General features: G+C 34.0%; 1 protein-coding gene across 3 annotated transcripts in view; it reads right to left on the bottom strand.

The window, feature by feature from the left end:
* Positions 1-1,818: 1,818 nt before the first annotated feature.
* LOC138698325 (E1A-binding protein p400-like) overlaps positions 1,819-17,613 on the bottom strand; it is a 111,393-nt gene continuing 95,598 nt past the window's right edge. For all 3 annotated transcript variants that reach the window (XM_069824164.1, XM_069824165.1, XM_069824163.1), the window contains exon 3: positions 1,819-10,016. In XM_069824164.1, the coding sequence (XP_069680265.1) occupies positions 9,864-10,016 (153 nt within the window). In that variant the 3' untranslated portion in view covers positions 1,819-9,863. The remainder of the gene's footprint in view (positions 10,017-17,613) is intronic.

Below are 17,613 nucleotides of genomic sequence, written 5' to 3'. Positions count from 1 at the left end.
CCTACTAAGCCAATTATGTAAGGTCAATTTTAGGTAATTTTTAAAGATTTTTAGGTCATAAATGCATTGTTTTTAGGATATTTTTTCATGATTTGTAGGTCATCAAAATCCTAGCCCTAGTGATAATTAACACTATTAAATCTCATCAAAATAAAATATAGCCCTACTTATTTTCAGATCATCTAATATTTGTCTCCAGATTTCTCCTTTAAGTCTTGTGTTTTTATAGTTTTCATCCCGTGTATCATATAAATAGGGCTAAGGGTGACATCGTACAAGTTTCATAAGTTTCTGACTGCAATTATCAGCCATCTTTCCTCATTAGCAATAAAAACAATACAATTCACCGCCACCTGTGATATTATTTCATCTTTTTCTACATTCAATCGTCATAAAGAGTAGGATATAAATGTCAAACATCTTTGATAAATGTGTCAAGAAAATTCGCTGAGCTACCAATTCCAGCGAGAAACTCGCTCGAGGTTTTCGCCTCGAACGAGAATCTCTTCCGTGTGTGGACGTCCGTTTGAATCCATGTTATGAATCTTTGATTTTTCTCGCAACACATATCTCGCTAGCGAGATCTCTTCAAGTGTGTAACGGGCCTTAAATATACCTATTTTCCTAGGAATTTCTCTTACGTACCATAACTAAAGAATTTTCCAATCCCAACCACTGGATTTATTGAAATTTCGGGTTTACCGAGGATGCGGATTACTTTACAAAAACATTTTTGAACTGCAGGAAAGATAACACATTTTTTTTTTCAGAAACATGGGAAACAGATGAGTACACTGTATACTACATGGTCCCATGAACTTTGACACATTGAAGTTTAATTGACCATTGAAACGGAAAAGAAGAAAATGAAGGAAGATAGGAAAAGAATGTAAAAAACCCATCACCATCATCATCATCGTCGTCCTTGCAGCTATTAGGTCCATCTTTTCAGGGAGCATCCCAAAGATCGTTTTCCATGTGGTAGGCCTATATAGCGGAGAATTTGTCTTGGGAGTCTGGAACTGTCCATTCTATTGACATGGTTAACCCAGTTTTTGTCTATAGTGGTTGAGATGTTCATAAATAGGTGTAATTTTCAATTCTTTTGTAATTAGTTCATTCCTTTTATTGTCAAGCAAGTTGTAGCCGGCAGTCCTCCTTAGAAATCTCATTTCCGCAGTTGTTAGGCGTTGAACATCTGAGTTTCGGACAGTCCAGGCCTCACTACCATACATGAGGACAGGTCTTGCTAGAACTTTATATTCTTTTAACCTGGTATGTTTTTGGGTTTTCGTGCTTGTGAAAACCTGGTTGATGGTTCTTAAGGCTCCATTAAAATGTTGAATATTTTCAGATATATCAGTAACAGATAAATATGTAAAATTATAACCTAAATATTTAAATGAGTTTACCTGTTCTAACGTATGGGTTCCAATGCAAATTTTACTCCTAACTGGCTGTTTACCTTGGAACGCCATAATTTTTGTTTTGTTTGGGGAAATTTTCATGTCGAAATTTTGTGCTATTATATTCAGGTAACGTATTGAGTACTGCAGCTCGTCTTCATTTGTAGCAAAAAGAACCTGATCGTCTGCATATAATAATGTATCTAGAGTACAATTTCGGAAGAGTGGGATGTTTCCATGAATTGTTAGTCGCCAATGTTAGAAAACCCATTAATAAGTAAAAGTATAGAAAGTTGTCGATACTCCCAAGTATCGAGGGTATCTATAGAAAATATCATGGAGTTAATTTTAATTGAAAGGATATAGGATAACATCGAAAGTGGTTTATTACACGAAATAAATACTCAAATCGTTTTAACTTATTGTACACAATTCTTTAATCTTCTTCAATGTTTACAGTTATTTGAAAAAGTATCATTTATAAAAGTGAAAAAACTGTACAAATATGAAAGACTGCTGGTAGTAACAGTATGCCATAGAATGAGGTGAAATATTTTTTATTTATTTTTATATATTTTTTTTATAATTTCACCCCTTCCATGTAACAAGACTTAAAAACGAAAAAACAAAAAGATAATGAAATTAACTAATCTTCAACAGATGTAATTCACACATGCAATCTTGAAACAAGAAGAAACATAATATCACTAACACACATTAATTTATCTCAAGAAAATACCACTGACAAGATAGAATATTTCAGCTGTTTCGTTAAATACAGCGGCCCATCAAGATATCTCATGGATACTTTGTTTTGTTGGCAAAATTGTTGTCATGTAGCACACTACCTGCACTTCAAACTACGGCAGTCTCAATATCACCTTATGGCACTTAAGTTTAATAGGTTACATAGGAATCCTTTCTCACCACAAAATAGAATTTTTGGTATACGTACTCATAAAAGTTACAAATCTTTCTAATGGCGCTTCTTCTGAAGTGTTTCCATTCTCAGTCTTCCAAAACAATGTCCAGTTATTAAATCAATTTAACATTATATCAATGGGATGGAATTTTGAAGAAAAATTAATCTTTAAACATAGAAAAACTGAAGCATTAATGTTTTTGTTCCTGAAAAAATAACTCCACACTTTGAATTTGCATTTGCAGAATTTTACAATTTTCAAGTATTTGTGGTATAAAAAATATTAACTATTAAATTTTAATTTTAAAAATATTGTTTCACATCTAATATCGTTTGGCTCACTAATTTTTGGTGAATAGCAACCAATACTTGCAAAAAAAAAAAAAAAAAAAAAAAACAAGGTTTTCAATTGGATCAGACAAATTCCTGTAAAGATTAAAGAAATCTGAACAAATAATAACCGATACCATCTCTTGCATTATCTGTGATATTTTTTTTTCTAGAATTCGAGTGTTCGTGCTTAAATTATTTTGGACTGGAACCGAAAGAAATTGATAAGTAAGGAAAAACTTCGAAGATCTTTTGCAGTTGCTTCTCAGATGGATTTGTTCATCAGAAGAATTCCACAGAAATTGTCTGTTAAAAGCTTGCTGAGCTAAAGAAAGTTCCATTCATATCAGCACTTTAAAAATGATCTAATTATAGAAATAGCAGAATGATATCGAGAGGAAGAACTCCGACTAAACTTGACTGATCCAACTTCATCTCTGTCCATCACAAATTGAAGTTGATTATCTTTGGAAACAAAGTGATAATGTAAATTTAAAAAGGAGCTCCTGGACTTCAGTGATTTCAATGATTCAATTTTATGAGCGCAATATATTCTTACTAATAAATAAGAATTTAGAACCAAGCGTAAACTAGCAAAGATTTTACATTTTATAAATACATATACATACTCATATTTACTATCGACAGGTGAACACATATGTCTTCATTTGCTATTTAATTAAGGCCATGTTAAAAATCACCAATTGATGTTTAAAATTCGCATATTTGCCAACAATTTAAAATATCCATGTTGATTTTCTACAAATCATTTTCCACAACATATCAAACTAAAAGTCTATATCGGACCATAGCTGCAGAATGCAGCTGTCAAAGTTACCGTAATGTTTTCAGAATTACTTTTCATATCTTTACGACTGATGGTAAAGAATGAAAACTTGTACTGAAAACAAATATTACTGTTTCAATTCATGGTGAAAACACGTTAAGTGTTTTGTCGCAAATATAAAATACTTTCAAATCAAAATATGGTGAACTCCACAAATATTTATACTTGCGTAATACACACGTCAGCTTTTATTTTAACCATAATATGAGCTTACAACTATAAAATCACATTTTCTCTCCTTTCATGTGAAACAGAACGGGTAAAAATCCAAGTTATGTTTTCCTTGTAGTATATCCTTAAACATTAAGTAGATACAACGGACAGAAATCAGGGGACATCCCAATAACTTCCTAGTGAATCATAGCAGCTGATTAACTTTAATGACACTTTTTTAATTAAAGCAAAATCTATGAAGATGGAATGAATATTCAGAAAGCACATGTAACTATTACAAAGAAACCGGGGACAGACATTCATGTTTAATGGTGCATTTCATCTCTACCCGGTTTCTATCTAACCTACTCTAGAATCAACACACACAGCAGAAAACACAAACCAAAACAGCTACGTGACTAGGAAATTAACAAATTAAAGTATGGAAATAATAATAATAATACATAATTAGTATTCAAATATAGCTACAACTGTTATCAATGGAGATCACTTGAAAGGATAGTATTTATTGCCATTAACTTTATAAAATTAAATGGCAAAAAAATCACAGTGTCGCTTTGATGCGCGGAGATTCCATGGCATTAGTTCTGACACCACATCATCAGTGATGGTTTCTAATAGAACTTTATATCGAGTCAATATTTATACTCACCAAAATGCAGATCTATATCTAAGTTTTGCGTCTATTTGAAATGTTCAAATTATATTTTTAGCTAGATCACAATCTCTTGCCACTGTTTCAACTTACATAACTAGAAGTTGGAAGTAAATGAGTGCGGAAGACTTAACCTATATCCCATATCATACTGCTCTAGATGTATACAGGTGTTTATCGGGCGAGACATGGCGCTTCCTTCAGCCAAAACAATGCAAATAGAAGTCCAGCAGGAACGCTTTGAAATACACTCACCATCATCGTAATCCTTCATTTGTTGCACCCAGATCTTCAGTTTCTTCATCCCTTAAACCTACATATTTCTAAAGTACATCTATCACTAATGTTAGACCAGAAGATGGTGAACATATACAGATTTTGTTCTTAGATTTCGTCCTATAGGTCTGTTGTGTATTGATATTTACCAATTCTCTCTTTTTATCACTAAAAATACTACGGTTACCCCGACTGTGAATAACTAGAAAGTAATGGACGTCTAGTACAGGGTTGTTTCCGATCTCTGATAACGAATTTGATTGACATCATGTGCGTCAGAAGTCACACGACAGCTGAACTGTGGCGCGAGGTGACAGACCAGTAGTGAGTGATCTCATTGTCAGAGTGCACGGCGACTCACAGCAGAAATTCTCAAGAAAATCGAGCCTTTTTGGTAGGGGTACATAACAACCCTATTTGATGCCAAGTAGCTACAGTTAAGTGAAAATAAAAGAAGCCTGCAATAAACGAGGTTTCGTTATTTCCAAGAAAGGCATCTTCTGTGTACTTAATAAGATTGGTAAAGCTCGAATGGAATTAATTTGTATCATCTCGTTTGGTGCGGCGACTTGTGACGGAGGGTGGATTTGCTTGTTTTTTCCACTCTGAATTAATCACATCCGAGCTTTGCCAGTCTTATTAGGTACACACAAGATGCCTTTCTTGGAAATAACGAAACTACGTTTTATTTTTCAGTCTCCTATGATTTTCACGTAACTGTACTTGGCATCGGAAAGGGTTGTTATGAACCCCTCCCAAAAAGGCTCGATTTTCTTGGGCATTGCTAATGTGATACACCGTGCACTCTGAATATGAAATCATTCACTACTGGTCTGTTACCTCTCGCCGCAATTCAGCTGTCGGTGTGATTCCTGACGCTCATGACGTCATATAAATTCGTTATCAGAGATTAGAAACAACCCTGTAGTTCATTATCGCGTCAATAGGAACGTACAAACACCACTGAGTTTTAGGGTAGTACACTGACGTTCAAAGATAGGCCTACCTGACCCTTAATAATCGATAGTGTTCGATAATTTATTCGTGTAAGTGTGGCTTCTTTATTTGTTATAATTTATATGAATAAACGGAGAATGTAACATTCAGTGTCGCCAATCCTACCTAAATATACCCACATTACAGAATTAAAAATTTAGTCACGTCTGTTAATAGTAAAAACACTAGGTTTAGGGAAACCTCCGATATTGTCAATTATGAAAATAATTCATACTTAATCTACTTATCATTTTTTCCAAATGTTTTTTTTTACCCTTCCCAATAATACAAAATACAAAAATAATACAAAAATAAATAATACTACAATTACATATAGTAAGACAGTAAAAAATTTTGGGGTATATATAGATTCAAATTTAAATTTTCAAAGTCAAGTGACCTACATATGTAAGAAAACTTTTTCCATAATTCATTCCCTCAAACACGTAACCAATGTATTACCTCTCAGCCTTAAAAAGAACCTTATCCAAACTTTAGTGATGCCCCACTTCGATTATTGCGATTCTTTATTCACGAATCTAAATACTGATCTTGCCCATAGACTACAGCGTGTTCACAATATCTGCGTTCGTTTCGTTTGTAACATTAGAAAATTCGATCATGTAACACCGTCACTAGAATTGTTGTCTTGGAGTCCACTTAAAGAAAGAAGATTCTTCAACTCTCTCTTATTACTATTTAAAATCATCCACACCTCCATACCCTCTTACCTAGCATCTCGTTTTGTTTACCTTTCACTACCTCGAACCCGGGACATGTACCTTCTCTCTATTCCTTTGCACAGAACATCCTTCTACTCATCATCTTTCAGCATATCTATTCCACGCTTCTGAAATTCTCTCCCTGACCACGTCAGAGACTGTCGGACAATATCAAAATTCAAATTTAAATTAAAAAATCACATTCTAGTTCGTGGAATTGCTTGTTGAACACATGTCAGGTTGCGCAACTTCACCTTAACCCATGACATATAGAAAATATTGTAACTATGCTGTTGTAAAATTGAAAATTAATATGTAATGTATTTATTATTATTATTATTATTATTATTATTATTATTATTATTATTATTATTATTATTATTATTGTCAGTTATCAATATCATCATTGCTATCTCTGTTTTCTTTCTTTTTGTTGTATTAGCTCGATGAGAGCACTATAATGTACTTTTAACTCTGTTGACCCTCTATAGAGCTTTAGCTTAATTTGTGTCATTTTCTCAGTGTTTGTATTTCTTTTTTGTATTTATATATGCTATCTGGTAGGATGGAAGAGAAGGCCTTATGGCCTTAATCCTGTCAGATTAAATAAATTATTATTATTACTATTATTATTATTATTATTATTATTATTATTATTATTATTATTATTATTATTATTATTATTATTATATTGTCACCTACTCAGAGCTAGTGGAACTATAGGTATTTCTAAATTTGTCAGTTTGTTACGTCTTCTTATCCTAATAATTAGAAAGTTCGCTTACACTATCAGGAAATTCTAGTCAGATATATTTGAGCGCCAGTGTACTTCCATTGAGCATAACATAATCAATCGCCATGTTTGGTCCATACAAAGGCCTGAACCATGCTGCAATTCGTATAACATGCTAGATATTGATATGGATAAATAACTATTTTGTAGTGTTTAATTCTTAGATTAAATTAAATTAACAATTTTACCATGGTTCTTATTGCTTAATTATTACATGTATAATCATATGCATGTCACCAGTGACATCTACTGGTGATTCTAGTAACTAGTCGACGATGGCAATTTTTTTTTCTATGACCATTTATCTCAAAGTTTTAGATCTATATTTAAGATACTTGCCTTTTTGAAGAAATATTGATATTATATGAAATATTCAATACATAATTTATGTTAGTTGGCTATTTGGTCACAAATCTATCAGGAATTCTTGGACGAAATATATAAATTAGGTATGTAAACAAAATATTTGTTATTTCGCGATCTTGTGTGAATATTGTAGGTCTACATAATATATTTCAAATAAAGAAGACTAAAATGTTTCCGGAAGCGCAGTTGGCAGCATTGTAAAATGTAGTTTCTGGTACTTGATGCCTTTTGATTTTTTTCTTTTTTGGTGGTGGGAGAATCGAGCTTTTGTTAGCATGTAACTACATATTATTCAAGTGTTGTCTTTTCAATTTCTTATTGTAATTATTCTAAAGATCAGTTTAGAGTGCCAGAAAACTGTAGGGAATTAAGTCCAACTCGAAGAAGGAAAGGTATTCAAAACATCTGACACTAAATTTATTGTCATCGCGTATCCATATCTCGTCCGCACTCCTGACAACTCCCAAGTCTATATAAAAACTGAACGTATTAAAGTGATCTTTAATCCAAATCTATGTTTTGAGCACTTTTGATGTGATGACAGCCACGGGATCTACATTCTCAAGTCACAGTTAATAGCTTTGATACATAGTTTTATTATTTACTCTTCTTAAAATATATGTTCTTATATTTATATCATATATAACCTTATTCTTAAGAAGCCTATATACATGCAAACATGGTGTAATTTTACAATTAAAATTACTGTATAATTTGGCAGTATCTGTGTTCTGAACATGAAGAAAATCAAGTTTTTACAATCTTAGGCCTTGATTACATTGAAAAGGCATTACGTCATGTTAACAATAAATATAAATCTGGAATATAAACTCGCTTAATGAAAATCATTCAAAAATATTGCTCTAAAAATTGTCTATCATTTATGGTATAAAATGGAACTTGTTGACTGTTTTTTCTTCCTGTTACTAAGATCACTAGCACAAAATGTCTTCTAATCTAACCAATATGGATCAACTAGATTTTTCTTTTGACAAGATGAAATAATACTGAACAGAACAACGCTTGAGCACTCATATAGGCTACCTTATATTGCTCAAAATTGATTTTTTTATGAAACTCTCCTTGTTTATAAAAGCCAACTACAAACTTTATCAAAACTCACAACTATCGGAGAGTAAAAGTCGTAAAAATGAGGTTATGTTAGTGAAAATAGGAATGATCTGGACTGTAATATTTACTTTTAAATATCAGTTTCATATTAAATATTAAGGAACTATATTCTTTATTTGCATAAATTCAATATAATTCGATTCTTGAGCAAAAACCAAACTTCCAGTAAAATGACGTAATGAGTTGACTTGTTCCTCTATCCATTTTTAAGACTGCCCTGAACACACAATATCGATACAAAATGGTAGACAGCAGCACGGAAGTGTATTTACAGAAAGAATCCTTGTGAATTTTGTGTGATTGAGATGTTCGATGGAGGACACAATGATGTAGCCGTAAGTAAGGTTTTCGGGTCTGACACCACATTTGGTCCCTACCGCACCTCAAGTTCACACGAGAAAAAACTACTCTACCCTTTAGAGATCAATGGAAAACTTTATAGTGGTGCAAGCACCAGTGTTTATCTTTGTCATATAAAACAATATATTTATCAAATATAAACTTAAGTATTATTTAAAGACAAAAATATGCTTCCGATAAGAAACACAAAAATATAATGCAGTAAGGTAATTATCACTATCGTTATTGTTACAAAATTAAATGTAGAAATCTTTCATTCTCTGGTACGTACACTGATGTATTGACAAGACGAATGAAAGCCATCTATTACACGCCATTCCTGAGTCAATCAATGGGTACAGGATGTTTCCAGCTAACAATGTCCACAGCAAACACTTTCTATCAATGCAATGTCCCCGTGATGAAATCACCCTGTACTATATTCATTAAAAAAACAAAAAGAAATTATTTAATGAGATCATTGTTTGATTATCAGGTAATTTATCTTTGGAAATTAAAAAATAACACACCAAACAAAAAAAAATGATAAACTACGTACTACTGTCTATAAAAATCACACGTAACATAATAATTATACTAAGCTTTATTCCATTTAAGTTTATTATAAATAATTATGAATAACTAAAGCAAGAAAAGAAATACACCAAAATGCATGCAGATACATTGAGAAAAAGCAATGACAGGTTTCCTCTGACGAGGAATACTTGGACATCCCTGTTCTAACATAAGAACTAAATAAACAATCTACTTTAACTACGAGGAAAACAAAAACAAAAAGAAAATTATAGAACTGACACTGATATAATTATACTGAAGAAACAAAATTTCTGGGAATATATATGGTCCCAATGTTCGGAGGCTAAAGAGTCAATTATAGAGGTTTTATCAGTCCCTGTTGGTTAGCAGCCGCCACCCTACCAACAGGATCACAGCAGTCCACACCGGGCCACGGAAGGGCGAGGGAACTAGCAGCGACAGAAGGCTTTCTTCCTTCTTTTTCTTCTTATTATCTTCTTCTGTCATTTGGCTCGCGTCGTCCTGCAACAAATTAACAGAAACGCATTTTTAACACTTTTTCTTCACAATGATCCTGACTGTTCCTTGCATTCGAATGCCTAGAATTTCATAATTTAAACATTGACTGTTTTAAATTGATCTCGCCATAATGAGACTGTTACTCATTTCCAATTTCTGCACCTCATACATATACAGTAATTAGGTCTGCGAGTTCGCTAGTGTTCATAGAAGTACTTAAAAAGCTCTAAAATAACATTATAATAGACTGTAGATCCTACAAAACAATTTTCTTTTTTTGTGACGGTTGTGAACATTTCATTCCATGAAGTTCCCACAAGAGTTAAGACAAGACTTCTGTGAAGTTTTTCGATAAGTAATAACTAAGTTACTTTTTTTTTCTGATACATTAATTAGCAATACATTAGGGCTAATTATGTACATATGCTGTAGCTCTGTGTATCGAATACTTCTTTTAAATGTAGGCCTATGTCAGAGTTGTGACCGCTTTCTGACGGTTGTGGCATTATGTGAACTTTTTAATCATATACCATGATATCTGCATATACATATCTTTATATATATATACAGGGTGATTCACGAGGATTTACCGTCACTTACAGAGCTTATTTCCGAAGACATTCTGAGCAAAAAATATAATACAAACATTTGTCCCAATCTCAATATTTTCGAAGTTACACTAATTTGAAGTTGTTTGTGAAATACCTTTTTTCTTTAGTTTTAAGGATAAAAGAATATTACAAATAGAGAATGAACTATCTATCTATCTATCTATCTATCTATCTATCTATCTATCTATCTATCTATCTATCTATCTATCTATCTATCTATCTATCTATCTATCTATCTATCTATCTATCTATCTATCTATCTATCTATCTATCTATCTATCTATCTATCTATCTACCTATCTACCTACCTACCTACCTACCTACCTACCTACCTACCTACCTACCTACCTACCTACCTACCTACCTACCTACCTACCTACCTACCTACCTACCTACCTACCTACCTACCTATCTATCTATCTATCTATCTATCTATCTATCTATCTATCTATCTATCTATCTATCTATCTATCTATCTATCTATCTATCTATCTATCTATCTATCTATCTATGTCCATAACAGGGCAAAGCCCCAATTACAATAGACAGTACAGATAAAAATATTCAGAAGTATCATTTCTTTAATTGGCTACTATTCTTTGTAGCTCGTGTGGTTTTCCAGGCGGTCCATCTCACTCCAGTCTCTTGGCCTATTTTATGTGCCTCAAGGTTTTCCACACAACAGTCGTAGAAATATTGGATATATGGATTATGTATTTACTTATAGTGTGAATAAATACAAAAAATACAGATAATTACAAAATACAGATAAATACAAAACTAGAAATAGAATAAAATAATAACACAATATACATAAGTATAAAAAAAAGATTATGATAATGTTTAATAAATTTGAGAACCGAATAAGAAGTGCTTGTGTTCAGGAGCAGTTCATAAATATTTTAATAGAAGAGAGATATAGAAATAAACTAGAAACGATAATAAAACGAGGTCTAGAATGAAATCACATATAATACAGTATGTCCATAGAAACACTCCGTGATTACAAACGGGTATAATTTCATAACGGTGTACATTAAGAACTTTATACTAGCGTCATAAGAAAGGACGACTGAAAGAATTCCTGTTTTGAATATTGCGGTATGTCTAATTGCCAGCAGAAACTATAGATAGCAACAGAAACGAAAAGAAGCTGTTACTATGGGTTTCGTTCGTTCGGGTTTGCCAGTCTTTTGTTGTTTTTGCTTTATTGCATTGTGGCAAATGTTCGTAACCATCTTAACAAACAACTGGTAGGAAGGTATATTTGGCGCGCTGGAGATCAAGACGTCTTTTGCAAGTGGCCAGCGAGGTCCCCCGACTTTAATGTCCGTAACTTCTTTTTATGGGGTTACATAGAAGATAAATCATCTATGTACCTCCACCGCCTCAGAATCTGGAAGAGCTGGGCATCATATCTACGATGCATTGAGTCCATTCCAGTAGATATTTTGGAGTACGTGTGGTGTGAGTGAATATCGCCCGGATGTCTGCTGTGTGACACGCGGGGTGCACATCGAGTGTCTGTGAGGTAATATTATGCACTATAAAACGTTTGAGCTGCTCTTTCTAGTCCCACCATTTCCATGTACATACGACTATCGACAGAGACGATATACTGTACCCGTTTATAATCACGGAGGTTTTCTTGCACATACCGTAGGCTAGCGGTGGCGAAAATGTAATCGTGCGCCGAGCCACTGTGTAACCTGCAACGTGCATAGCACCTATAGAGGGAGGCGGACACCCGAAGGGGAAGTGAAGCAACTGTCTGACTTATTAACGCATTTTCATTTTCCTTACGTCAAGCACTTAAATATAATTTTACACAGTACAAGGCTACAAACTAATGTTTAGTGCGTGTAACGAAGAAAGAAATGAACAATGAATGAACAATATCACAACCTAAAATTAACTGTCTTCAGAATGTCTCTGCGACAAAGTTTCAAAATCAGGAATTATGTCACTTACTGCCAGTCGTAGTTGATCACTGTCAGTCGTGATCTAAATTTGGTTTTTACTATTTTCATTGTTGAAAATAATTTTTCACAAACTTAAGTTGTAGCGAACATGGCTTCAACAGAGAAAGCGAAAGAACGAAGCTTCGGATATTTATTTTTTGGCAAATATTTGAAAGTTCAACATTTGTCAAGTCCTTATATCTAGCTTTCATTTGACATCACATAGTAAATCAGTGAGTTCAAATTGAAGGGCTAACTGCATTATTCGTACATCTGCTGAAAAAGGATCGACGTACAGAGATGATGATGATGATGATGATGATGATGATAACAACAATAACACTTAACCTTTTAATGTTTCGTCAGTAACATGTAGTATAATGCCGTTTTATGTTACACAACCGTTTTCCTCGTAATACTTGTGAACAAATCATACATATAATATTTTCATCATATTGACAGCAATAAAATGCGTCCTCCCATCCTACTTGGAACTTTCGTACATAGTTTCGAGAGAGACATATGCCACTCGCAGGTCAGAGACAAATACAAATGGAACGGAGTTTGACTCCAGTGAGTGAGAGAATGGAGGGTTAGAGGCAAGCGAAATGCACAGCTATCACTGCGAGCCACAATGTCTCGCGAGTCACGTTCTCGCCACGGCTGCTGTAGGCTATATTATTAACATGGTCAATGTATGAATGTTAATATCAACTACAGTGTTGAAGAAATTACATATTGTATTTTATTACTTTAATTCAAGTACAGTACAGACGTTTCATGTCATTGTGATTTTCTTGAATCCTCTACCAATTTTTTAAAGATAACTTCGTTCTTAGGGACTTCAGGTACATTGAGTCCATCATTATTTTGTTACGGACAAAAAGACCTTGCATTGCTCTAATTAAATGTGATGGAAGTGCTGGTCTCAAATGAATTCCAGTATTTGCTTTTTTTTTTTTTTTAGTCTGGCTAGTGAGCGAGAGGATTCTAGACGGTCAGTGAAGCGAAATAAACCTGTTACTTATAACAAGGGACGGAGCAATGATATAAATATCCAAGGAGATAGGAGGAAAAGAAACGGAAGTCATAATACGATGATCAACCACGAACCTGGAATCTCGTCTTCCACCCCCACCACCTACAATTCGACACTCTGCTAGACATCCGTTTCCTGGTCGGTGACCATTTCAACTTCCCTTCCTCCCCAGTCCACTAAAATCATAGAAACCGCACAACCCCGCCTCTCGCCAGCAATAAAAGTCACGGACTTGCTACTCCTAACATTAACGGGGTCGACCACTGCTGCCCCTTGCCTATTAATAATGAATTACGACAACATAACGATGGAGACAAGTGACAGCAACAATGCTTCATCGTAACCTCAGACCATAAATAGAAAGAAATAAAAGTAACATACAACTTTAATGATGTGTACTTAACGCGGACGACTGCAGACGATTAATAACTCAGATTATAAAACGCATCACGTATGTATTAACTTGGAATTATTTCGCTTAATTAACCAGGCTATGTCCTGTAATTTTTCAATTGAATGGAGAAAATGTTTTTGATGCAGTCTTTATAATATATTATGTCTTTCTTTCTTCTTCATATTTTACCTCCTTTCATACCGGCTCATAGGCCAACGCGGTGTAGAGATGAGTAGGCTAGGCTATATGTTTTTACCAGTATCAGGAATGAACACATTGCGGCCCTTTCGGTCTTGTGGTCAGTAAGACATAGGACTATTTTTCTTCCACCATGTTAGTAATGTCAAAAGAAGTGCTTATACAAATTTTGATCGCTCGACCGCAATTACGAGGCCGTCGAGAAAGTCATTTTCCCTGAGGCCGATTATAGAAAAAAAAACACAATTGCATGGAAAGATTTTTTGAAACAGATACAGCAATTGTTGCGCTATTTGTCAACATATCCCCCACTGGAATTGAGACATTTGACATAGGCTACCATGGGATTAATATAGCGATACTGTAGTTACATGTTAATATGTTAACCTCTAGTTGCATGTTAGTTTTAGTTACAATCATATATCCTACTGTAGTCTAATTGGAACACATGTTCTGTAGTAGTGATGAAATAAATAAATAAAAGGATTTGTTTTTATTTATTTTAGTGTTGTGGGATTTAATCCATTAATCGATCAATTTCTGTTGTAAGATTAATCGATGAAAAATATTTAATCGAATACTCGAGTCGATTAAAATTAATTTGTTGTAGTTGATATTAATTATAATTTTGTTAATACAAACTCATATTAAAAATTCTGACAATATTCCTCTCTCGGAAATTGCTTACTTAACAGCACGATAGTACTGTTATTTTCTAACTGCAAAGCAGATAGCGTAGGGAAAATCTTTTTCACAAACACTTCAGAAAGAGATGGAGATATTAGGACAGTGACCTAGTCTGTATCTATTGAAAGCTGAAACACAATGCGAAACCCTTATTAAGTTCTATGATTTTCCAAGAAAACTTCCACTTTGTTGTCAGCTCATCTTACTAGTATATGAAATACATACTTTTCTGGGATTCGTCCCCCTCACCCCTTACAAAATAGTCATGTCTACACTGTGTGCAAGTGAGAGCGTAACTATCTTCTTCTCTTACTAAAATCAGGCTTCTGTTTCGGCCGCTGTGCTTTTGCAGTTGAAGTTTCTGTACTGAGTTTTTATATGAATTTTGTGTGTTTAGTTTGATAAAGAAAAAAAAATCAGTTTTCTGTGGTCTGTGAAAAATGTAAACTCCATTGTGTCATATGAGAATCTGAGAGGTAAACTCGGTGAAAATATATTTGATTTAAATTAAACTATCGTAGTTAATCGATTAAATATTTTGATCGATCAACAGCACTAATCTAGTTTAATATATTCTATTCCCCTCTTCAATCTGCTTAGTTATGTCACTTGGTCCACACACACACACACACACACACACACACACACACACACACACACAGATCCTAATCAAAACAATAGACCTATATAGACCTAGTACCATGAATCAAAGGCTGACACTTCAATGCTACCAACAGTGAACTTAAAGCACTAAATGTTACTAAAAAGAATAAATTCCCCTCTTCAATCTGCTTAGTTATGTCACTTGGTCCACACACACACACACACACACACACACACACACACACACACACACACAGATCCTAATCAAAACAATAGACCTATATAGACCTAGTACCATGAATCAAAGGCTGACACTTCAATGCTACCAACCGTGAACTTAAAGCACTAAATGTTACTAAAAAGAATAACATAACTTGTACTATGTTATGAAAACAGTGATTTTACATATACCTATCTCGCTATATAAAGGAATAATAATTATATTTCTGCAATATATTATTTCATATTATAATCGCAATATAAAATATACACACAATAAGTTATATAATCTAAATCGATGAATTTAATTAATTTTATAAGCGTACCTGAAAAAAAAAAAATTCTCAAAACGTGCCAACCTAACAGTTACAAAAATTACTATGGTACTATTTGTAACATGCGTGTTTCGAAGTGTTGCCAGTAGCGAAGTGAAATTAACAGCTAGAAAATTACTAAATCTAAGCTGGTGATCAAGTAATGTAGGAAAAATGTTGAAGTTCTTAGAACCTCACACTACATTGAATCGAGTATACTACGAGTTTCCGAAGCTGATATTAGGTTATAAGGATTTGAGATTCCGGACTCTAGAGTTCTAAGGCCTTGTCTTGGGTTGGAATCTTGCCCTGCAGGATTGAGGGAAGATCACCCGCCTGTCATCATCGGATTCACGAATGAAATCTAATGGTAATCTGTCAGACTTGAAAAATTATCGCATATAAGACGCTCAATAGGCCTATGTGAACCTAACGGGTCCGATCTTCGGAATGCAACGCAAAATCTCTAGTCTCAGTGGACAAGGTAACATTTTTATATTTATCACGATTTATAAATATTCTCCTTCACGCATTAAGCTTTCCATTAAGACAAAATCACCTCACAAGCAAATAGCCCACATGACGTAGTCTATCATTTCGATACAAGACGACGGATATAGAAGTGATGGTAGGAGGACAAGACGGAACAGGAAACCGTCGGCGACATGAAATACACGTCATTTCCGTAACGCTTCTCATATAGATCACTACACCCTCCCTCGACCGACGCATGGAAGTGATACTATAATTTTTATGAGATCCCAAGTCGATTGTAAGAAATCTCGACCGCCTTTACCCTACGAGACAGCTCTTCTTGTTGATTCCAATGTATTGCGGAGCGCGACGGAGTGCGGAGATCCAGAGTAAAAGTGGTGTATGTAACGTGTCTGTTCAGCCTCCCAAATCCGGCTATTTTATTGCATGTAATTTTATCAGTGTTACGAGCGTATACGAATTAATTTATTACTTATGTTAAAATCGAATTTACCAAATAGAAATTGTTAGGAAGGTGGCACATAATTTCTCGTGTTCATTCATACGTCATCATCATCATTATCATCATCATCATCATCATCATCATCATCAACAACAATTTCACGGATTAAAGTTGCTTGTACACGATCAAATTTTTTCTTTTTTTCTTTGAATGCAATACTTTACATCATCGGTGACCAAAACTCCAACTGCAGTGATTACATGCGACAGACATCCTATGATGTAAGGAGAAGAAGGAAAGGTTCTTTGGCATGAAAACTACAATCAGTGGTGGTTCCTGTACCAACACCTTGATCAATCCCGCGGGTAAAAATCTCAAGCTTTGCTGTATCAGTAATGTCAGTGCTATCATCAAGAGCCAGGGAATAATATACGATTTTTCTTGCTTCTTTTCTTAACCTTCCTCTTGAATATAATCAGGAATTTTCTAAATTCTTCTCTCGATACTTGGTCGAGAAATTCGTAGTTTTTCAAAATTAAAAACTTCTTATGGACAAGTTATTTAAGCTATTACAATCATTACTCTTTTGAGAAATTCTGTTGTATTAAAAGGATTTAGAGCACGAGATATTTCAAAT

Source organism: Periplaneta americana, chromosome 4, assembly GCF_040183065.1.
Source record: "Periplaneta americana isolate PAMFEO1 chromosome 4, P.americana_PAMFEO1_priV1, whole genome shotgun sequence".
NCBI classification, from domain to species: Eukaryota; Metazoa; Arthropoda; class Insecta; order Blattodea; family Blattidae; genus Periplaneta; species Periplaneta americana.
Note: the sequence above shows the minus strand (reverse complement) of the source record. Positions and strands in the feature narration are given on the sequence as shown.